The following is a 24316-nucleotide window of genomic DNA, read 5'->3' on the forward strand; positions in this document are numbered from 1 at the left end:
AGTCCTTCCAGGAGACTGGATCTGAGGAAAAGTAGTCATTGTAGCTGTGGGGGTACGATGATTTGTCATGAACATTAGTAGAAATCTTCGGAAATGGAGACCGAGGATTCGAGAAAGGGAAGGGAAGGTGGACCAGCTGAAGGTGAGCGAACGGTACAAATTGGAAACTAAGTCGATGACATTTTCCAGTTCATGGCGACAGCAGGAGGGGCTATCGACACAGTCATCAATGTACTAGGAAAAGAGATGAGAGAGCGGACCTGAGCAGGGCCAGAATACCGATATGTTCCTCATATCCCACAAAAAAACAAGGTCACTGGAACCAATAAGGGTGCCCTTGGCAACCTCTTTTGTTTGGAGGAAGTGGGTTGAGTTGAAGGGGAGGTTCCTCAGAGTGAGAACAAACTCAGGTAGGTGGAAGAGGCTGGTGGTGGATGGAGACTATTGGGGCCTCTGTCCAAGGAATAAGCAGGGAGCTCTGAGACTGTCCTGGTGGGGGAGGGGGTGTAGAGGGATTGGACATCCACAGTGAAATGGAAGTGGTTAGGTCCTTAACTGGCAGCTGTTGAATTGAGGTAGGTTATCAGAAAAGTTGTCGTGTTAACGAATGTAGCTCGGAAAAGACTGTGAAAGAGAGGAAAAATGGAGTTGAGATCAAATTAAAAAAGTTCAGGGGGGGGCAGGAAAAGCAAATCATTAGCTTATTCAATTATTTTCTATACCAGTTCATGATATTTTAATGATCTGAATACTTAGAACGTCAAGTATCTTTAAATTTGAACTATTTCTAACTTTTCTGTTTATCCTTCACCAGGATAGATTCTTCATTTTGTCCTTTTCTGTTTTTTTGTTGCCTCTTGCCTCTTCAGTTGTTCATGTTTGTCTCCTTTAGGGGAATTAACTGGTTCCGAATCACATCTGATTCTTTTTTGAACACCTCCCACTGATCACCTGTCATTTGGCCCATTAACAGCCCTTGTCCTGTTTACTGCCGCCAGTCTCCGTCCCAACCCATTGAAGGCAGGCTCATCTAAATTAGAATCTTAATGTCTGCTTCGTGTTTCTCTCTTTCAAACACCATGCTGAACTCAACCATGCTATGATTCTGATTAGATAAATGTTCGGGTATTGTTAGGTTGCTAATTAACTCTGGTTTATTACTCACTAAATCTAATACGCCATCCCGCCTTGTTGGTTTATGCATGACGACCACGAGCTTTTTAATTTTGTCAGTCAATGCTTTAACCCATGCAGATAAGGAGGGACATTAATAATCAGCAAAAGCTGAAACAGACCCAGGGTAGTCAGTCAGGGCCATCATTAGAGCACATCATTCAGCTTTTGGAAACAATGATTTTGCTTGTGTGACTGACAATGATAATAGCAAGCGAGTGTGTTTCTATCGTGTCCACAGGTACAGGGAGCTGGATTTTCATCATGGACACTTGAAACAAGAGCAGGGTCTGTTTCTGGTGGGAACCCACTGATGTTCAGACTTTCTCGGAGGTGACCCTTTATCGATTGGATTTCCTGTCCAATTAAAACCAATGGGGGTGGTCACTGAGGTGGGTCAGGTGAAGAGTGGGACTTATTTAGACACCCCGTGGCAGCCATCACTGAGACTGCTCGTCGTCCTGAGGGAGAAATCTGTGCCAGAACATTCCACTGCAAGATGGGCAACCCAGATGTCATAGTGGAGCCGAAGGTTTGGGCAGCCCCTCACTTCACCGTGAGGGAGAGGAGGGAGGTTCTCATCCCACAGGGTGACGTTTAGAGGCCTCCTCATCATTCAGCAGCGGGGACCTCCCTGCACACAGTTATCTCCCGCGGTCTCCTCTTTCTTCCTGATGCTGCTCCTTTCTGATGAGCTGTCCCTTTCCAGGGCTCACTGTCCACAAAGACTGCAGGAGGGATTCTTCGTCCCGGGACACCCGGATCGCATTCCCCGTTGGGACAGAGAATCAGGTGTTGGGGGTAAAAAGGAATCAGTGCTAGGTGCCTATCCAAATGAGTTGCTCCGTCCCCCATCCCGGTGGTGGCATGAACGAGATCCACGATGCGCGCAGGCAGAGGAATGTAAATAAATATTCAGCGGGTCCAGCCAGGAATCACTTGTGGTCTCTAACAGTATGGCCCTGGAGTGGTGGACCCCTTGGCCCACAGCGTGGTCCACCACGTCTGGACCATGCTGGTAAAAACCATCTAAACCCATTTGAGAGCCCCCCCACCCAACAATGCACTGACTGCCCACGCCTCTTATACCAGACCCCCCCCGGACTCCTGCAATAGGGGACGCCGCCAGGCATTCCTGTAATAGGGGGACCACACCCAAGGATTCCAGTAATAGGGAGACCCTGCTCCCACACTTGAATGGTTGGAATGCACTTAGTGCCTGGAATGCACTTACCTCCCTTTGATGTGTCCAATGTTTCAAAACTTTGGAGTTTCGCACTTAGGCCACTGAATCATGAAGGGACATAAATGAATTAAAGCTGCAGATGGTTTGTAGAAGCTTTCAATCAGAGACCACTACTAGAGAGATATGAATGCTTTGCAGCTAATGAATCTGTGGGAACCAGAGGCAGGTCAGAGCTGTTCTCCTTCAAGGAATGGACATTCAAGGTAAGTGTTGCAGCTGTAATTCCTCTCATTCCCCTGTCTGGATTGCTCTATAGCTCTCAGACAGGCATCTATTTTCTGGGGGCTGTCGGTGAGGGGGTTTTGCTTTAGGTAGGGCGTTCCCTTATTACAATGGCCTCTGTGGGGGCTTCCTATTACAGAGGTCCCTATTGGAGTCCTCCTGTTACAAGGGTCCATGTGGGGTTGGGTCTCCCTATTACAGAGGTCCCTGTGGGGGTCTCGCTATTACAGGGGCTCCTGGGGGAGAAGGTTAGGTCACCCCCGTACTTGGGGTGTATAAATGTATAAATTTGCATGGCGTGGAATACTAAATTGAAAATGAAAATCACTTATTGTCACAAGTAGGCTTCAAATGAAGTTACTGTGAAAAGCCCCTAGTCGCCACATTCTGGCACCTGTTCGGGGAGGCTGGTGCGGAAATTGAATCGTGCTGCTGGCCTGCCTTGGTCTGCTTTAAAAGCCAGCTCTTTAGCTCTGTGCTAAACTAGGCCCAGAATTGCTTGCCAGTTTGTGCTCCCAGGGGGATTCTAAACCGGTTGCAATTCAGCTCTGGCGGGAGAACATAGACTTCCAAACGGAGTATTCTTCCCTGCATCTCTTTGCCAACCACTGGAATTGTATCTTTAGAAGCCGCCCGCCCGCTGATTGGTTGTTCTGTTGAGCAGTTGGCATTGTTTGTATTGCCTCCATGTCCACTGCTCCCATCGAGGGGTCAGTGGCCATTTCTTCAAGGGATTTGCCTTGTCCCTGAGGCCCATTCCTGCACTTTGAGGGTTAGAGAGAAGATTGGAAGCAGCTTGGCCTGGCAGAGGATGAAGGAGTTGGGAAAGCTGCAAGGAAGGTGAGGACACAAGTGGCTTATGGTGGTCACATACCAGATTAACTTTGCAGGTGGGGAAGCCTTTCCTGTTGATGGGTTTCGCTGGCTGGTTACTAGGTGCCTTGATGCCAACATGGGTGCAATCGATGATGCCTGGCACTTGGGGAAATCCAATGATGGCAGCATAACTTAGTGCCCTCTGGGCTTGCGATGCCTGACCAATTATGAACATGATGTGCTGACCAGCCTTGGTGAAGAGGGGACCTGTCACTGGAGTGATGCACTGGTGCAGCCACCTGTGCAGTGATGCACATGCCCACCGCTGTCCCTTGAAAGGATCCAACAGCAAAGTAATCCACTTACCTTAACTGCTGTTGGCAAGGTATATTGTTCAGTGGTCCGAGCTGTCAGGTCTGCGCTAATGGGGGCACGGATGTCCGTAACCATCTTCTTCAAGAATCACTCTCTCCTTCGGCACTGATTTTCAGCAATGGGCCCTCTAAGCTGCACACATGTGCGACTGCTCAATAATTGAAGAAGTGCCACACATTTACTTATTCCAGCCACACATACCCTAATGGTTAAATGAAGTTTACTGCCATTATAGCCCACAAACAAAGAACTGGGAGACTCCCCCATGACTGGAAATTAACGGATGAGAGCCAAGTCTGACATGATTAATCAGATGGAAATAACAGTCGAAATTCACTTGTGTCAGTTTCTGGAGCCCGAAGCTATCAGTCAGCCAGACTAATGTGCAGCAGCTGATCCCCTGAAACTAAACAGCAAGCAGACTGCCTCCCAAGGTCTTCAGTCCCCACTCCAACTGACAGCTGGACTGATCTCAATCTATGGTTTCTCTCACACTCTCTTTCTCTCCCCAGCTCCATTACCGTGTTCGGAAATGACAATAACGCTCACTTTCCACCCAGCTCCCCGACCTGCCCGCTCACCATCTCACTGCCAGACACTCCCACTTGCCATCTCACTCCCGACCTTCCCGTTCGCCTTCTCCATCCCCAATCTTTCCACTAACTGTCTCCCTCCCCGAACCTTCCTCCCACTCATCATCACCCTCTCTCACATTTCCACTCGCTATGGAGGGGCCGTGGGACTAGCAGTACGGTACTGACCAGTTCAGCATGGAAATGGAGGGCGGGAACCGGTAGGCCCAGAGTGGTGTACAGCGCATTAGGAGCAGTGCAGCACAATGGCAGAAAGGCTTTGTTACACTCACCTCAATGTCTCTTGCCAACTGAGGACTGGCTTGTGCACGCCACTCTTTAACAATCAGGTTTGATGCTGATGTGATTTCTTGCTTGTGTGAAACAAGATTGGAAAGATGCCTTCATGGGATACAAATGATTGCTGGTGTTCCCATCACCTGCTCGCAGGAAGACCGACCCGGCATTAACTCTCCATTAGGAGAATTGCAACCGAATTTTCAGCCAGCCGGCAAAACGGAGAATCCCGATGGCGCGCTGAACCAGAAATCTGGCATGGCGGGATGGAGAAACATGCCCATTGGCTTTGGTCAAACAAACACACTGAACCAGTCTGAACCCAAATTAGTGTCTGTGATTTTCTCCTCAGATTCTCCAGATGATTGTCACATGAGAGTTTCCAAACTCCTCTCCTAAAAAACATGCTTTAAGATCTTTGTTAATAATAATGTTTTCCATTAGTGGTTTGCGTTCCGAAATCCAGTCTAGGTTTTCTAAATGACACTTTTAAACAAAGCTTCCACTCCACTTTCAACAGTGAATCCAGTTCAGGTTTAACACTGACCACTTTAGGATGTTTTTGTCTTGACTGCTGTACAAACTGTTCACAATTGCATCAAGTTAAAATGGCATCAAACTTTTGATTTAACTCAGTTTGCTGCCCACTTAGAGTCTGGTTACTGCAATTGCCTCTTTAACTCAGAGCACTTTGTTTGTTCTTCCTTGAATTCTTCTGAACAATACCTTGATCTTGTTCTATTAACTCAAATTGTAAAAAGGCAGTTTTTCTGTCCCAATTCCTTGGTTATCTGGACTGTAACTTGTTCCTTCGGAAGCCTGCATCTTTTCAACTCCCTTTGTTAGGAATCCCAACAATTTGCAATTTGTAAGACTGTGAGGGAAGACTATTAAACCAGGAATTATAACATTAACCAATAGGTATCTTTTATGTTAAAACAAACTTGCGCAGTGGGTTACCCTGCAGCCTCACAGCGCCGAGGTCCCAGGTTCGATCCTGGCTCTGGGTCACTGTCCGTGCAGAGTTTGAACATTCTCCCTGTGTTTGCGTGGGTTTCGCCCCCACAACCCAAAAATGTGCAGGCTAGGTGGATTGGCCATGCTAAATTGCCCCTTAATTGGAAAAAATGAATTGGGCACTCTAAATTTCTTTAAAAAACCATTTAATTTAAACATAGAATCAATCACATTAGCAACATAGCAAAAGCTTTCTGATTAACAGTTAAAACAGTTCTTAAATAATAGGGGGGAAAGCTTTAACTCCCTCTCTACATCTGCCAAATAAGCAACCCATTACAGTTCAAATGCCACTTATAATTAATGTTAACAATCAGGGTTACTGACTTCCGGTGGCGGCAATGACGTAGGAAGCCGCACATTTGGGAGCTCCCGTTTTAAACGGACTTTTCGGCTCTTTTTAGAGCCCAAAACGGAAATTTTTCGACGTCTCCCGGTGGGAGAAGGTGTGCTGATCGACTTTCCCCCCAGTCCATGACTCGAACTCGGAGTGGAAAGGGGGAAAAAACGGCAGCAGCTCCCCAGAAAAAACGGGGGAAGGAATCCAAGATGGCGGCCGGCGGAGCTCCAGAGGAGTGGAAGCAGTGGGCCCTGGAGCAACAAGCTGCTCTCCTGCGCTGCTTCACAGACTTCAATGCTGAGGTACTGAGCTCTCTGCAGGAAACGAACAGAAGGCTCTCGGAGATTCAGACGACCCAGGGTGCTGCCATCAAGGAGTTGCAGACGCAGGCCACTGAACGAGAGGAGGAGGCCGGGATCCTCGTGAGTAAGGTGGAGGGACACGAGGCACTCCACAAGAAGTGGCAGGAACGCTTCGAGGAGCTTGATCACCGCATGAGGCGGAAAAATCTGCGGATCTTGGGCCTTGCAGAGGGGCTGGAGGGGTCAGACCTGACAACCTACGTGGCTACGATGCTGAACTCGCTAGTGGGGGCCGGGTCTTTCCATCTGCCCTTGGAGCTGGAGGGAGCAAACAGAGTACTGGCCAGGAGGCCTAAGGAGAATGAACCCCCGCGTGCGGTGCTGGTGAGGTTCCACCGGTTCAGTGATCGGGAGTGTGTGCTGCGCTGGGCCAAGAAGGTGAAGAGCAGCAACTGGGAGAGTGGGGTAGTATGGATCTACCAGGATTGGAGTGCGGAGGTGGCTAAGCGGCGGTCCGGGTTTAATCGGACGAAAGAGGTGCTTTACAAGAAAAAGATAAAGTTCGGGATGTTGCAGCCTGCGCGCCTGTGGGTAACTTATTCGGACCGGCATTATTATTTCGATTCCCCGGAGGAGGCATGGGCCTTCGTGCGGACGGAGAAACTGGACTTGAACTACGGGTTGGGGGTTGCGGGGTCGATTGTAATACTTTATTGCTGGATTCTGCTGTTGCTGTGTTCTCTTTTTTTGTACTTTTGAAATTTTGTTATGATTATTTATAGGGGTGTTGTTCTGTTATGTTTTTTTTTGCTGTGGGGCATTGTTTGAGTTTTGTATCTTGCGGGGAGGGTTGGGGGGGTTTGTTGTATTCGATGTCGGGTTGGGGGTGTGGAGTGGGACTGGTATTTGGGAGCTGCGTCAGAAGGGTGTGGTGGGGCAGTGCGAAAGCGCGGGCTTTCCTCTGGTTTCCTGCGCTGCGGGGCTGGGGGGTGGAGACGATGACGGGGGGGAGGCGGGGCCTTAACTGGTTCTTCCCCGCGCTGGAGCGGTGCCTGGAGGAGGGATAGATTGGGGGATGATCCCACTTTGGGAGGGGTTGGGTTATTGGCGGGCATTTCCGGGGTCAGCAGAAGTTAGCTGACCCACGGAAGTACAATGGAGGACGGTTCGCGGCTAGGAGGGTTCCTAGCCTGGGGGTGGGGGGGAAGGGAGGTGGGGGGAAAGGGGAATACCGGGTTGCTGCTGGTAGCGTCAGGAAGGAACTGGTGGGGGCTGGGGGGACAGAGGTGAGGTGTTGTCGCTGTGGGGACTGGGTCGGGCAGGGGGTGCTGGCCTGGGGCGGGCAGTCGACGGGCTATGGCTAGTTGACGGGGGAGGGGGGGCGGGACGCCCTCTGTTTCGGTTGGTCACCTGGAATTCGAGAGGATTGAATGGGCCGGTGAAGTGGTCGAGGGTACTTGCTCATCTGAAGGGGCTAAAGGCAGATGTGGCAATGCTTCAGGAGACCCACCTGAGGGTGGCGGACCAGGTCCGTCTGAGGAAGGGATGGGTGGGGCAGGTTTTCCACTCTGGGTTGGATGTGAAGAACCGGGGAGTGGCGATTCTGGTGGGGAAAAATGTGTCGTTTGAGGCATCGGAGGTGGTGGCGGATAAGGGGGGGTAGGTATGTGATGGTTAGGGGCAGGCTGCAAGGAGAGAAGGTGGTACTTGCTAGTGTGTATGCCCCAAATTGGGACGATGCGGGCTTTATGAGGCGTATGTTGGGACGGGTCCCGGATCTGGAGGCGGGAGGTCTGATCATGGGCCGGGGGGGGGGGACTTCAATACGGTGTTGGATCCTTCACTGGCTCGGTCCAGCTCTAGGACGGGTAGGAGGCCAGCGGCGGCCAAGGTACTGAGAGGGTTTATGGACCAGATGGGTGGTGTGGATCCATGGAGGTTTGTGAGGCCGAGGGTACGCGAGTACTCTTTCTTCTCCCACGTACATAGGGTCTACTCTCGGATAGACTTCTTCGTGGTGAATAGGGGACTGATTCCGAGAGTGGAGGAGGTCGAGTATTCGGCCATTGCAATCTCCGACCACGCTCCGCATTGGATGGAGTTGGAGATGGGGGAGGTGCGGGACCTGCGCCCGTTGTGGCGGTTGGATGTGGGGTTGTTGGCGGAGGAGGAGGTGTGTAGGAGGGTCCGGGCAAGTATTGAGGGGTACCTCGAGGTGAATGATACGGGGGAGGTTCAGGTGGGGATGGTCTGGGAAGCCCTGAAGGCAGTGATTCGTGGGGAGCTGATATCCATCCGGGCACACAGGGAGAGGAGCGAGAGGAGTGAGAGGGATAGGCTGGTGGGAAAGATGCTGGAGGTAGACAGGAGGTACGCAGAGGCACCAGAGGAGGGACTGTTGGGGGAGAGGCGCAGCCTGCGGGCTAAATTTAATTTGCTGACCACTAGAAAGGCGGAGGCACAGTGGAGGAAGGCACAAGGGGCAGCGTACGAACATGGTGAAAAGGCGAGTAGGATGCTGGCTCATCAGCTCCGCAAGCGGGATGCGGCTAAGGAAATTGCTGGAGTGAGAGACAAGAGTGGGAATGTGGTGCAGAAGGGGGTAGAGTTGAATGAGGTCTTCAAGGACTTTTACGGGGTACTGTACCGGTCGGAGCCAACGGGGGAGAGGAGGGGAATGGAGAGGTCCCTCGACGGGCTTTCTTTCCTGAAGGTGCAGGAGGAGCAGGTGGAGGGGTTGGGTGCGCCGATTGAGCTGGAGGAGCTAGTTAAGGGGATCGGGCAGATGCAGTCAGGGAAGGCACTGGGGCCGGATGGGTTCCCGGTGGAATTTTATAAAAAGTTTGTGGACCTAGTGGGCCCCTTGCTGGTGCGGACACTTAATGAAGCGTGGGAAGGGGGGACTTTGCCCCCGACGATGTCGCGGGCGCTGATCTCGTTAATTTTAAAGAGGGACAAGGACCCCCAGCAGTGTGGTTCATACAGGCCCATATCTCTCCTCAACGTAGATGCCAAGGTGCTGGCAAAAATCCTGGCCACCAGGATAGAGGACTGTGTGCCAGGGGTTGTACACGAGGACCAGACAGGTTTTGTGAAGGGAAGGCAGCTGAACACGAATGTGCGGAGATTGTTGAATGCCATCATGATGCCGGCGATTGAGGGGGAGGCAGAGATAGTGGTGGCTCTGGATGCGAAGAAGGCCTTCGATAAAGTGGAGTGGGGGTACTTATGAGAGGTGTTGGGGAGGTTTGGATTTGGTGAAGGGTTTATTAGATGGGTAAGGCTGCTATATGAGGCCCCGATGGCGTGCGTGGCCACGAATGGGAGGAGGTCGGACTACTTCCGGCTTTACCGAGGGACCAGGCAGGGTTGCCCCCTGTCCCCCTTGTTGTTTGCACTGGCAATCGAGCCGCTGGCGATGGCGTTGAGGGATTCAGAGAGGTGGAGAGGTTGGTGCGAGGTGGAGAGGAACATAGGGTGTTGTATGCCGATGACCTGTTACTGTATGTGGCGGACCCGGTGGGAGGGATGCCGGGGGTGATGGAGCTGCTAGCTGCGTTTGGGACCTTTTCAGGTTATAAACTAAATTTAGGCAAGAGTGAGGTGTTTGTGGTGCACCCCGGAGACCAGGAGGAAGGAATTGGTAGGCTCCCGCTTAGGCGGGCAGGGGAGAGCTTTAGGTACCTGGGGGTGCAGGAGGCCTGGGACTGGGGGACTCTTCACAAACATAATTACACCAGACTTGTAGATCAGATGGAGGAGGGGTTCAAGAGGTGGGACATGCTGCCATTGTCATTGGCGGGGAGGGTGCAGTCCGCCAAAATGACGGTGCTTCCGAGGTTCTTGTTCCTTTTTCAGTGCCTGCCCATCTTTATCCCCAGGGCCTTCTTTAAGAGAGTGACTAGCAGTATTTTGAGCTTTGTGTGGGCACATGGGACTCCGAGAGTGAAGAGGGTGTTCCTGGAGCGAGGGAGGGATAGAGGCGGGCTGGCGCTGCCCAACCTTTTGGGGTACTATTGGGCGGCCAATGTGTCAATGATGTGTACATGGGTGATGGAGGGGGGAGGGGCGGCGTGGAAAAGAATGGAGATGGCGTCATGTAGAGGTACGAGCCTGGGTGCCATGGTAATGGCGCCGTTGCCGCTCTCTCCTAAGAGGTTTACCATGAGCCCGGTGGTGGCGGCGACCCTAAGAATCTGGGGACAGTGGAGACGGCATAGGGGGGAAACAGGGGGCTCGATGGAGGCTCCATTGGGTGGCAATCATCGGTTCATCCCAGGGAACAGGGATAGGGCATTTAGGGGGTGGCAAAGGGTTGGCATCAGTAAATTGAGAGGCCTGTTTATTGGCGGGAGGTTTGCGGGCCTGGGGGAACTGGAAGATAAATTTGGCCTTCCCCAAGGGAACATGTTCAGATACTTGCAGGTAAAGGCGTTTGCTAGGCGACAGGTAGAGGGATTCTCTTTGCTGCCCTCGCGGGGGACGATGGACAGAGTGCTTTCGGGGGTGTGGGTCGGAGAGGGGAAGGTGTCTGACATTTATTAGGTAATGCAGGAGGTGGAGGAGTCGTCAGTGGAGGAGCTGAAGGCTAAATGGGAGGAGGAACTTGGGGAGCAGATAGAGGACGAGACTTGGGTGGATGCCTTGGAGAGAGTCAACTCTTCCTCCTCATGTGCGAAGCTTAGTCTCATCCAATTTAAGGTGCTGCACCGGGCCCACATGTCCGGGACTAGGATGAGTAGGTTCTTTGGGGGTGAGGACAGATGCACCAGATGTTCGGGGAGTCCAGCAAACCATGCCCATATGTTCTGGGCATGCCCAGCACTGGAAGAATTCTGGAAGGGGATGGCGGGGACGGTGTCGAGGGTGGTTGGATCCAGGGTCAAACCAGGGTGGGGACTCGCGATTTTTGGAGTTGTGGTAGAGCCGGGAGTGCAGGAGGCAAAAGAGGCCGGTGTCCTGGCCTTTGCGTCCCTAGTAGCCCGACGAAGGATCTTGCTGCAGTGGAAGGATGCGTGGCCCCCAAGTGTGGAGACCTGGATCAGTGACATGGCGGGATTTATAAAATTGGAAAGGGTCAAATTTGCCCTGAGAGGATCAATACAAGGGTTCTATAAACGATGGCAGCCTTTTCTGGACTTCCTGGCTCAAAGATAGGTACCTCGGTCAATAGCAGCAGCAACCCAGGGAGGGAGGGGAGGGTAAGGGGGGGTGTTCCTTAATGTAGTTTCTATTATGTAACTTAATATTGTGTTAATTTGCGTTGTTATTAATATGCTGTGTTGTTCATGGAGGTGGGGCGAATGTTTATGATTGCTAATTATATTTTTATTTTTGTAATTTATTATGGTTCGTTGTTGTTGTATAAATTCAAAATTTTTCAATAAAAATTATTTTAAAAAAACCAATCAGGGTTACTTGCTTCTCTGTGCAGACCTTTTTGAGGGAGACCCTTTCAGGAACACCCTGAAAATCCTTCTGTCTTGTCAAGACTAAAGTCCTATGGCAAACTGCAATCTACAGACAGACCTGGCTCCTCCCATTAATTACATAATCTGCATCCCAACCCTAAAACATTCACCAGTCTCCTCCCACTAAGATGTCCCATGACCTACTCAGCTAGGACTAAACATAATCCCTCATAAATTATCTATACACCAGGGAACCTCCTAAACATAAACAATATTCAATTAGCCTTCTATATGTAAAGAGGTAAATGGTTAAAATCAATGATTACCTTCACAACCCCTTAATCACAGCTTTAGTAGGCATATTGTCTGTGTGTATTTGAACTCAGGGTTTTAATAATATTACTGCAACATAACCTACAACAATTTCCTACATTCATCACACTGTGTGTGGCACTGAAAGCAGGCTGACAAGGCACATAGGCCAGGAAAAGAAGCTGTCACATGATGCCGTGGCTGGAATCGATACTGGCTGTCTGCAAGAACAATCAAGTCAACACATAAGCTTCTCATTGCTATACGAACTTTGTGTTTACCTACTCATGTTTACACAAAAGAACAGGACCATGCTATGAATATGTAATGAATTTCCAGACACAGGTGATCAACCTTGAAGCAGGATGAAGGACAGACAAAAGAAGCCATCAGTCAACATAACGAGCTGTTAGCTAGTCAGACGAGGATGTTTCAGAGGACAATGAATCATCCTAGATAAACAGGAGTATCGAGGGCTCTGGATGAGACAATGGCCAGTTGTGGGCAGATACCTATTACTCAATGCTAGCAGACCAGTATAAAGAAAGGAACATCGAAACAGATCTTCAGCGATAACCTGGGAGACCCCAGGCATAACCATCGCAAGAAGAAGGGACCCTGGGTTTCAAAGCCCAGAGAAGACATCCACATCGAATGATTTTAGCCTGACCAGTCTCCTTCACTAAGTATGGGTAATAACTAGAGCTCAGCTGTGAGTCTGAGTCATATTGGGCGGGATTCTCCCGTACCGCGGCAGAGTGTCCACGCCGTCGTAAATGCCGTTGAGTTTTACGGCAGCGTGAACGGGCCACTGCCAGGAGTAAATCTGGCCCCTGCAGGGGGCCAGCACGGTGCTGGAGTGGTTCGCGCCTCTCCAGCTGGCGATCCTGGTGCAAACTGTGTGCTGCGGAATCCGCGCAGTGGCGCCGGTGCCAACATGCACATGCAGAGTAGCGCTGGCGCCAATGTGCGCATGTTCAGTGGCCTCCTTCAACATGTCGGCCCCGACGCAACATGACGCAGGTGTACAGGGGCCGGCGCATAGGAAAAGAGACCGGGGGACAGGCCTGGGGTCGGAGCCACCCCCCCCCCCCCTCCCGCCCCCCCCAACAGGCCACCACCCGACCTTTGCATGCAGAGTTCCCGCCGGTTGCGAGCAGGTGTGGACGGCACCGGCGGGTCTCGTTTTTTTTTTCACAGCTGCTCGGCTCATCCGGGCCGGAGAATTGGCAGCCGGCCACGTAGAACGGCCTGCGGTCGGCGCCAATGGCGCCGATTCTCTACTCTGTGGAGAATTGCCTGTCGGGGCGGCGTGGCCCGGTTGCGGGGATTCTCCAGCCTGGCCCAGGACTGGGAGAACCCCACCCATTGTGAGTGAGAGAATTGTGAATAAAATTGTGTTAAACCATGCAGCTGTTTTGTCCTTTGTTCATCTCGCAAATAAGGGTAGCTGGGTAAAACATTTGATTAATACACTGGTCAAAGTATCTGAGATTTTACAGATACAACACGTGTGCCGTCCAGTTTCTCCTGGCAGAGTTGAGAGATGCTCACGGTGTCCTGTCTCCAATTGCAATATATGCAGCTAAACCTAAAACTATCTTTAACTCCTCTCATTAACCAGGATTAGATCGCTTTTTATGAGGGTTGCTGTGCCTTAAAGGTATGCATAATTCTTTTTACAATTTATGGATCAATTTTTAAAAATCATTGCTTGTCTACCATCATAATCTTTGGTGGAATTTCCCAATCTGCTTTAGTCAACTAACTCTTCATCGCTTTGGTTAGATTGAAAATGCTAGTTTTGGACTAACTAAATCGCTTTCAAACTCCATATAGAATTCTACTATATTATGGGCACTCTTCCCTCGAAGCCACCTTACAAAAAGGTTGTTAATTAACCCTTCCCCATTGCACAAAATAGCCTGTTCCCTAGTTTGTCAATATACTAATCTAGAAAATGAACCTGTATACAGACTTGCATGGCAACCAGCCGAGATAACAGGGGCCCTTTCAGAACCAAGGTCTTCTTAAGTCATTTCACACAAAGGTGCAACAGTTAGATGTAACTGAGGACAAATCACATCCATTTCAGCTCCTCAACCAGTTCTATTGCATCTAGAACATGGCCCAAATACAACCAGAAACAACATCCAAGAATGACAACCCCAAAGATCACTTTGAGCAATTAAAGAAACCTCAAGACAAGATTACCATCACAAAATCTGTATGTTCCAGCAGATTGCCTCTACACTTTAGAGGCTCATAGACACACCAATTCTATACACATATGCTTTGTAACTAAACATAAACATGTATTGCAAATGGTTCTATTTATTTGGAGGAGGGGGGAAATATCTTTAAAAGTAAGAGGGTTGTTGTGATATGCTTTTAAGGCATAGTAGCATAACATCACTAGAAGCAAAACATCTCATGTGATCCAGTCTTAGTTTCATTCCTTCAAGCTTTCTTCCCATGTATACCTATTCACATGTGCCTAGTCTTAATTTATGATCCCATGTATTTACCCAATCCCTTCTGATTGATTGGTGAATTTATATTATTACACAACATGACATAAACTTTTTATAGTTACAATTTAGCCACACCAAGGATGAAACATATTTGCATTAAAGCCACTTTAAAAGCACTTTAGCCTTAGTGAATAAATAAGTTTGGATAATTTATAGTGGCACCAAACCTTTACTAAGATTAGCAGAGGGAAGTTTATTATTACATTACCTAAGAGTAATGTTTCCAATCAACAGGTAAATATTAAAAATTGCCCTTCAAAAAATGGTTTTATACCCAGAAGAGCATTGGCAGTGGATAGCTGTTTGTAGTATATATAAATGATTTGGAGGAAAATGTAACTGGTCTGATTAGTAAGTTTGCGGATGACACAAAGGTTGGTGGAATTGCTGATAGTGATGAGGACTGTCAGAGGATACAGCAGGATTTAGATCATTTGGAGACTTGGGAGGAGAGATGGCAGATGGAGTTTATGTGAAGTAATGCACTTTGTAAAATTTATTACAGGTGGGAAATATACAGTAAATGGCAGAAACCTTCAGAGTATTGACAGGCAGAGGGATCTGGGTGCACAGGTGTACAGGTCATTGAAAGTGACAAGTCGGTGGAGAAGGTAGTCAAGAAGGCATACGGCATGCTTGCCTTCATCGGCTGGGGCATTGAGTATAAAAATTGGCAAGTCATGCTGCAGTTGTATAAGACCTCAGTTAGGCCACATTTGGAGTATAGTGTTCAATCCTGGTCACCACACTACCAGAAGGATGTGGAAGCTTTCAAGAGGGTGCAGAAGAGGTTTACCAGGATATTGCCTGGTATGGAGGGCATTAGCTATGAGGAGAAGTTGGATAATTACGGTTTGTTCTTACTGGAACGACAGAGGTTGAGCGGTGACCTGATAGAAGTCTACAAAATTACTAGGGGCCTGGACAGAGTGGATAGTCAGAAGCTTTTTCCCAGGTTGGAAGTGTCAATTATTAGGGGGCATAGGTTTAAGGTGCTTGGGGCAAAGTTTAGAGGAGATGTATGAGGGAAGTTTTTTTACACATGGGTAGCGGGTGCCTGGAACCCGCTGCCGGAGGAGGTTATGGAAGCAGGTACAATAGTGACGTTGAAGAGACATATTGACAAATGCATGAATAGGATGGGATTAGAGGGATACGACCCCGGAAATGTTTTAGGTAAAATGGGCAGATGGTCGACGCAGGCTTGGAGGGCAGAAGGGCCTGTTCCTGTGCTGTACTATTCTTTTTTTTGTTTTCTTTGTATGGTGTTATGCTTTGAGGAGGTATGGTGAACCAAACCATGGCTTCCATGATTATCATCTGGCTCATTAGCTGAATAAATTTAGAGACAACCCAGTGGAATTTTGTGACACTGGATCACAAGTGACGACGTTCCAACGTCACAGCATTGTACTGGAAAATGGAGTTAATATCTGCTCCCTATAAGGACAGCAAGAATGCCCCAGCAGCAACGTGAGTAATAGACTGCTCACAGTAAGAAAGGCCATGCCTTCTGAGTATGAATTAACTGTGAATATTTATTGCAAGTGATATTTAGGACTATAGCTCAAATGCTCAACAAATACAAATGTTCCAGGCTTCATTTACTCATTGTCTGCCCAAAGGAAGGTGGTTAAAACTTCCCCGGAACTAATTAGTGAGGCATTAGGCAAGGACAGAAAGAGCAGAAAAAAATCTAGAAAACAACTTGACGAATGAGATAGGAATTTTAAGCTGGCCTAATCTGGGCGTCTGAGGTTTGGTTTTCCCATGAACAGTTTGATTGGATGGAAGACGGGTGGAATGAGCTCACTGCCCAGCCTGTGGAAGTAGTTTGAGGCCTGAATCATTTTCACAGTTGGCTCTGACACTTCACTGGTGAACAACTCACACCTTCTGGGTGGTGGGGGAAATCTGCTTTGACATCACCACAGAACCCAACCAGTACAGGCACAGTAGCACAGTGGTTAGCACTGGTGCCTCACAGCGCCAGGAACCCGGATTCAATTCTGATCTTGTGTGGCGTTTGCACATTCTCCCCATGTCTGTGTGGGTTTGCTTTGGGTGCTTCGGTTTCCCCCTACAGTCCAAAGATGCGCAGTTTAGGTGGATTGGCCATGCTACATTGCCCCTGAGTGTAGGTTAGGTGGGGTTATGGGAATTGGATGCGGGAATTGGTACTTTGTCAGAGGATCCTGCAGATCTAATCGGCTGAATGGCCTTGTTCTGCAGTGCAGGAGTGCTGTGAAAAAAGAAAAGGGGTGGAGCGATGAGGAGAGCCATGCATGGGTCAGGGAACTGTTTTTCATGGGGTGTGGGGAGGGAGTGGGGGGAAGAGCATCAATCCCTATAATTGTTCCTCTCGGTACCATCTAAGGAGACAGCCTGCCTCTTGCAAAGTGCCTTTTCGCACATTATGACTGAGATTAGTAACTCACCTATGGCAAATGACAGCGATACCCTGCCTCGCTACCACAACAATATGAAGGGAGCTGATTATTATTCAACAGTTGCTGTTCAGTTTATGTTCTGATGTACTCCCCCAAAATCATCCTACCATGACAAACAATTTATCTTCCATATCTGTTTGGCGAGAAATCTGATGAGTGAAATTTTACGTTTTGTAATTTTTTTTGTGCGACAATTAAATATTTGGAACCCATCTCTCCAGCCTGCTAGTGATCCATACTACGAATCACATCGACATTATTAACAAAGCTCTTTAGCAACTACAAATTTTATATTGCTACATCTCAGGAGTATGAAGCAAAATTGGAGGTTGACATTCCCAGTTTTAGGAAGTACTTTAGAACTGAAGAAATTTCCAGGATCACAGGGCGTTAAAGAAGATATTAAGTTCACTTATGGCCATCCTTGAGTGGTGTTTCTTATGGGACTTTGCCACCAACCAACTGAACTGCAACATTATCAGCCCCATGTATAATCATTGGTGCTCCTGACTGCAAGGGGCTAATTTAGCACAGTGGGCTAAATGGCAGGCGTTTAAAGCAGACCCAGGCAGGCCAGCAGAGCGGGTTCAATTCCTGTACCAGCCTCCCCGAACAGGTGCCGCAATGTGGCGACTAGAGGCTTTTCACAGTAACTTCATTTGAAGCTTATTTGTGACAATAAGCCATTTCATTTTCATTTCATTTGAAACCCCTGAATTAAAGAAGGGCCGTAGCTCTACTATTTTTTGAACTGTTCAGAGTTGCATAGTCCTTGTGTTATGGTGGTCATTCAAAGAAGTTATGATCCCAAACTATGATTAAATTATTGCAAAGTGTAAACTGCAGCCTTCTTTCAATTGTCATTTCAGACCGAAAGCTGTATCAAACAATTGAAACGACTGGATTCCAAATGGAAAAATCTCGGACATGTATCAAGTATCTCATGTTTCTGTCCAATACTTTAATTTTTGTAAGTAACTGGTTGGTCGCATTTATGAACAGCTGAAAATGACTATTTGCACGAAACAGGCGCTCAGCTATAAAACCCTCAGAATATTCATGAGATCGGTAATTACAAGAAATGATATTAAAATTGTGTCCATGGCAACAGGCAGTTATTCAATAACTTTAATCAAATACATGCCACGTAATTTTATTAAAGTCTAGAATGTGGCTTAATTGTATTACGAGATAAAGGGTACTTTATCTTAAAAACAGTTATGAAATAATATCCAGGAGCTGAGGAGATTATTGCAGGACTCTGATGAATTTTAATGCAAGAGGCAGCAGCTCTCTGTAATAACCTTACTATGGTTTGTTACAGGCAGGGGGTACTTGTCTGCTGGGAGTTGGAATTTGGGTTACAACCAACCCGAATGGCTTCAAGAACATTGTGACTGCAAACCCGTTGATCTATACCGGGGCTTACATCATCCTGTCAGTCGGGGTAATTCTCTTCTTCCTGGGGTTCTTAGGTTGCTGGGGAGCCATTCGAGAGAGCAAACAACTACTTATGACTGTACGTACAGCAACTTGAAATCTTCATTCTTTCACATTATTTTTGATTGATGTTCAGAGGTGTGAGAATGATTAAAATTCGACCTGTATTTCCCCAAGATAAGTTAAACAAATGCATATTATATTCCCATTAGGATAACATCAGCAGGTAAAACACCTTTTCCCTATCTGTTTTGAAGGTGCTGTGTTTACAAGGTGCCATTCGTCCTATCCCTCAGACATTTGTACCACCTGTGTGGTGGCAAGTGCTTGGCCTTTGGAGCATCGTAATCAATGGTGTCCTTGCCTGAGGTCTTTTGACCTTTCCACCAAGTGCTCACTGGGCGGTGTTGTGGCTGAGGTTTTCCCCTTCCTAGTTCAAGGAGCGTTGAGGCTCTTGAGAGGAGCGAAATTGTTGAGATCATCTGGATTGCTACTGGCTTTGATTTTAAATCCCACCCTGAAGGCTTCATTACCTCAGAAAACCAACAAAATTAATGGAAGAGCATTATTTTTTGAAACTTAATTCGGATCCGTAGCATAAGAATCAGAATTATGTCATGGATTGGCGTCAGCTCATTAGCCAATTGGACAAAATTATGTGAACAGACTAATGGTGATTTGTTCATCTCTGAAAGTCCTTTCTGATGGTCAGATAGTAAGAAGTCTTACAACACCAGGTTAAAGTCTAACAGGTTTGTTTCAAACACTAGCTTTCAGTGCTCACCCCAGCCCAATACCGGCATCTCCACATGATGGTCAGATAATTATGAAAGTGATGCTTTTAAACTTTCTATTTGTAAAATAGTGAACCGCATAAAATATAGAGAGACTCCAATGGTCCCCGAGTAAATATTATAAATAAACCCAATGATCCTTGTAAAATATTGACACATTCCAAGGGACTCCCTATAAAGTTTTGACAAACTCTAAGGACCACCAATAAATATTCAGAGACTCCAAGGTACTCCCTATAAAATATTAACACATTCTCAGGGGTCGCTGTAAATATTGTCAGATCGTCCAGAATTCTTGATAAGATTTGACACAGTCCCAGGGAATGGCTCAGCGGGTTGCACAAATTGAGTTATAAGGTTGCAGCTCCAGACAGTCGAGCACATAATCTAGGTTGACACTTCACTGCACTTTTGAAGTGGCCACCTTTTGGATGAGAGATTAAACCAAGGCTCCATTTGCCCTCTCAGTTTTATATAAATGACACTATTTGAAGGGTGGAACAGTGGTTAGCACAGCTGCCTCACAGTGCCAGGGATCTGGGTTCAATTCTGACCTCGGGGTGACCGTGTGTAGTTTGCATGCTCTCCCTGTGTTTGTGTAGGTTTCCTCCAGGTGCTCCAGTTTCCTCCCACAGTCCAAAGATCTGCAGGTTAGGTGGATTGGCCATGCTAAGTTGCCCCTTCGTGTCTAAAGGTTGAGTGGGGTTACAGGGTTAGGGCAGGGGAGTGGGCCTAGGTAGGGTGTTCTTTCAGAGGGTCAGTGTAGACTTGATGGACCGAATGGCCTCCTTCTGCACTGTATGGATTCTACGATCTGTCCAATATTTTTCCCTCAGGCCAATATCAATAAAGCAGATTATTTGCCCATTGTTGTTTGCAAATAGACTGCTGTGGCGACATATATTTACAATAGTGACTACTCGCCAAAATACTTAACTGACTCTGAAGCATGTTATGTCCCCAAGTTATGAAAGGCGCTATTTAATACCATTTTATATGTTTATTTGTAAATAATAATAGGCCCACTGTAATCTATGGTTTAAAGAATTGTGCCACATTAGCGTTACAGAATTCCATTAGACTTTTTGTAAGATTTTCCAGGCTAAAAGGATTTAATCTCAAAGCTCCATCTAAAAATGAAGACTCGTTACAACTTTTCTTCTGCTTAATTCATTCATTCCTGCCACCTAAATATGTGCAGCTCCCAAACCTGCTTTCCCATCACTTTTCCTTCCACCGACAACCCAACAGGCTTTTAAACAGAGTTTACCTACCCCTTCATATCTCTTTATTCATCTCCTACTCTTTTTTGGTGGCATTTCCAATGATTCCCAACCCTTCAACCAATGTCCATTACTATCCAAGGAACTTGACTAACCAGCAAACTTGAGTAATTTGAAAATAATGCAGTTACGTATTTGAGGACTTGTCCTGACAAAGCAGAAATGAGCTTATCAATGACTGTGGGTTGTGAGCATCCCCTGCTGGCGATTTCAGATCATCCCTATTATTATTGTTGCATCTCCCACACAGCAATGCATTCCATGCTTTACTGTAAGAATTTTATTTAAAAAATCAGGATCACCTCCTTGAGAGTTCTAAAACCCACCAGACTAAAGCCAAATTGTACTTTTTTGAATAAAATAATGAAACATGTGCTGCGCCTGTTACTTGATTAGGTTCACAGATTTGACTTTTAATAAATCCCGTTAATAAATCGGTAACTGTGACAAGGTAACTGTTAGTTTACGATTGAATTTCTCCAGTTTGCTCCAGACAGTTTCAGAATCACTGAGGCTGAAAATCGAAGGCCAGGTAGTTGCCTGTGTGAAGGCAACATTTGAAAAAAAAAAACAGGAATGTTTAATTGTGCATCAATTCAACAGGCTGGATTTTCCGTCCACCTTCTCCCGCGCATTTCTGGCAGCAGAGGTGTCTCGCCATTGACCGCTGACGGGATCATCCGGTCCCGCCGATATCAATGGCGTTTTGCCTGGCTCGCCGGCGGGAAGGGCCGGAAATTCCCACCCGATATCTCCTGTTTAAAGTGACAAATTATACATTTCTGTTGTCAACCAAATCCTCATTGTACATCTTTTGTGCATTAATGACCTTGCTCTAAATGTCAAATTCTTCCCCACACAGTGACTCAAGCAGGTAGTTTAAGGCAGGAGGATTAATTGAGTGTGTCCTGTTCCTTGCAGTTTTTGCTGTTGATTCTGCTCATTTTCCTCCTGGAGTTAGTTGCTGCTGTTCTTGCGCTGGTCTTCAGAAAGCAGGTAAGTACAATAAACAGAAAAAAACCTGTTACTTTTTGGCTATCTATGAGTAATTACCCTGTGCTAATGTGAAAATTGTCATTTATGTTCAGATAAGAGAGGATTATTTCTTAAAAGAATTGCAGATGAAGTACGAAGGAGACAATTCCACAGATACCTTTTCAAAAACCTGGAATGCCATTATGATGGACGTAAGTTTTAAAATAAATTCTCCCCTCCCACCACTCCAACCAGAAGCCCAGATGTACAGGCAGCACGGTGGTGCAGTGGGTAGCACGGCTGCCTTACGGCACCACGGACCCGGGTTCGATCCCAGGTTCGATCCCGGCCCCGGGTCACCGTCCGTGTGGAGTTTGCACATTCTCCCTGTGTCTGCATGGGTCTCACCCCCACAACCCAAAGATGTGCAGGCTAGGTGGATTGGCCACACTAAATTGCCCCGTAATTGGAAAAAAAAAATGAATTGGGTACTCTAAATTTATAAAAAGAAAGAAGTCCAGATGTAGACTGCCTATAGTTCCCCATGCATCAGCTATCAATTCATGCCTTACCCAAGTGGGTATCAACAAGGTGCTGGGTCGGGTGAAACATCACAAATGAGAATATCAACAGGCAGTTTGGCCATGTGATGCATCACAAGTCAGTTTGCTTCCCCTTTCGATTGACACCCACACTCATGCTCTTTAAGTGGGGTAACAGGACAGTGCACTGCAGCAAGACCCATTTTCTGTGGAGGTTTTAACACACTGGCAACTAATCATCTGGGATGAAGTCTAGCTCATCTTGACCTGTTAACCAAGCCATGTTGATGGTCACACTGCAGACTGCCTTGGGTATATGATATCAAATGCCGTTTAATAGTCTGTTTACACTGCAAGATCTGTCCCACTGGATTCAATGCTACTATCCAATGACTCCCCACAAGCTGTCCCTACTACTGAAAGGTGAGGGTCAGGTGATGAGAGAAACAGACCATTAACTTCTGTGCTGCTGATGTACACACTCCTGCTTGCTTCCCCCAGCCTTTAATAATCCTTTCAAAATGAGGTAGAATTTTCATCAAAGGCGTAATGCTTGTCATTTCAGTTTTCCTGCTGTGGTGTAATTGGGCCTCGCGATTTTGGACAGAATTCCACTTTTCACGAACTCTTTCCCAATATACTACTACCTGAAGCCTGTTGTCAGAAGAACAGCATATCTCTTGTCTCCCGAGACAAGAACAGATGTTTACAAGGGGATGCTGACTACATAAACAACAAGGTAAATGGAAAATCTAAATGGTGTATCTGTTGTAAAGGGGCAATGATTCTTATCAACTATTGGTTGGATAATTATAATTCATGGGCGCAATTTTCCCACCATGTTATGTCCGGCGCCGACCCTGTTGCGCTGGGAGCATCGCAGAAGAGACCCAAAAAGGGCTTTGCGCACCATGCATGTGTCACCCGAGCTGCGGAGCCTGGGCACAGTCCGAATCACGTCCTCGCAGCCTGTTGAGGTAGCATTCTCCAGCCCTAAAGTTGAGGGGGACCTCAGCGGCCCTATGAAATGAAAATCGCTTATTGTCACGAGTAAGCTTCAATGAAGTTACTGTGAAAAGCCCCTAGTTGCCACATTCCGGCGCCTGTCCGGGGAGGCTGGTACGGGAATTGAACCGTGCTGCTGGCCTGCTTAGTCTGCTTTAATAGTAGGATGTGCTCACTTGGTGGTGGCGGAGAGGTGAGGGTGATGGCTATCTCTGCAGGGGGTTGCATTGTCCGTGGATGAGGGGTGTGGGGGACCCTCAAGCTCCCTTTGAGATTGCTGCAACCTTTCAAAATGGCACCCTGATCTCTGTGAGACCCGTCTGGCTGACGCGTTTAGTTCCCCACTGCAGGAAAAGATTCTAATTATGGGCTTGATCGGCGAGAAACTCCCCGGGCGCGATTCTCCGCCCCCCACGCCGGGTGGAAGAATAGCGGGAGGGCCTCCCGAAATTTTAAATGCCCTCCCGCTATTCTCCCACCCCCCACGCCCGACCCACGCCATGAATCGCCGCTCGCCGTTTTTTACGGCAAGCAGCGATTCTCCTAGGCCGATGGGCCGAGCGGCCGGGCCTTCACGCCCGTTTCAACACGGCAGCAAACACACCTGCTCGCTGCCGTCGTGAAACGGGCGCCAGATGCCCGTTTGGGGCAATACCACGGCCGTGCCAAGGGGGGCATAGACCCACGGCAGCCTTTACGATTCTCTCGCCCCCCCCGCCTCAAAAAACTGACTAAATGTGAGTGAATAACGGTCTGGATCTCACCTAAAAAGCCGACGGAAAACACCCCCCAAACCCTCCCCAAATTACACTTAGGGCTCGATTCAACCAAATAGGAACCAAGACTCATAGGGAGTGCGTTTAGCTGCATGTTTTCCGGCACTCACAGTGTCGAGAAACACATGGCTATACAATGCAAGTCACGCTGTATGAGGGGCTTGAATGGGGAATGTGTGGCCAGGCCAAACATACCCCCGTTTTGTACACTAGGGAACTCTGAGGCCCCTGAAGTGATCCCTGACCTCCCCTTCCCATTCAAACGCACAACACACTATGGGAGGGTCCTGGTCCCTGCCCCCCCTCTCCCCTCCCCACCTCTCCAACATCCACACAGGGCATCCTCAGCCTGATCATGCGCATGCAAACAATGCCACCTGGGCACTTTGGCAGTGCCATCCTGGCAACCAGGTGTCACTGCCAGAGTGCCCCCC

At 47.9% G+C, this 24316-nt stretch overlaps 1 protein-coding gene across 6 annotated transcripts in view; it reads left to right on the top strand.

Annotated features, from left to right (window-relative positions):
* The window catches only part of LOC119979031 (tetraspanin-18-like), a 147498-nt gene that overhangs the window by 112852 nt on the left and 10330 nt on the right, over window positions 1-24316 (top strand). For 5 of the 6 annotated variants that reach the window (XM_038821003.1, XM_038821004.1, XM_038821005.1 and 2 more), the window contains 5 exons: window positions 17937-18037; window positions 18392-18586; window positions 21506-21580; window positions 21673-21771; window positions 22667-22840. In XM_038821003.1, the coding sequence (XP_038676931.1) occupies window positions 17978-18037; window positions 18392-18586; window positions 21506-21580; window positions 21673-21771; window positions 22667-22840 (603 nt within the window). In that variant the 5' untranslated portion in view covers window positions 17937-17977. The remainder of the gene's footprint in view (window positions 1-17936; window positions 18038-18391; window positions 18587-21505; window positions 21581-21672; window positions 21772-22666; window positions 22841-24316) is intronic. The other variant, XM_038821002.1, reaches the window with a different exon arrangement.

The sequence above is a fragment of the Scyliorhinus canicula genome, chromosome 15 (genome assembly GCF_902713615.1).
Source record: "Scyliorhinus canicula chromosome 15, sScyCan1.1, whole genome shotgun sequence".
Lineage (NCBI taxonomy): Eukaryota > Metazoa > Chordata > Chondrichthyes > Carcharhiniformes > Scyliorhinidae > Scyliorhinus > Scyliorhinus canicula.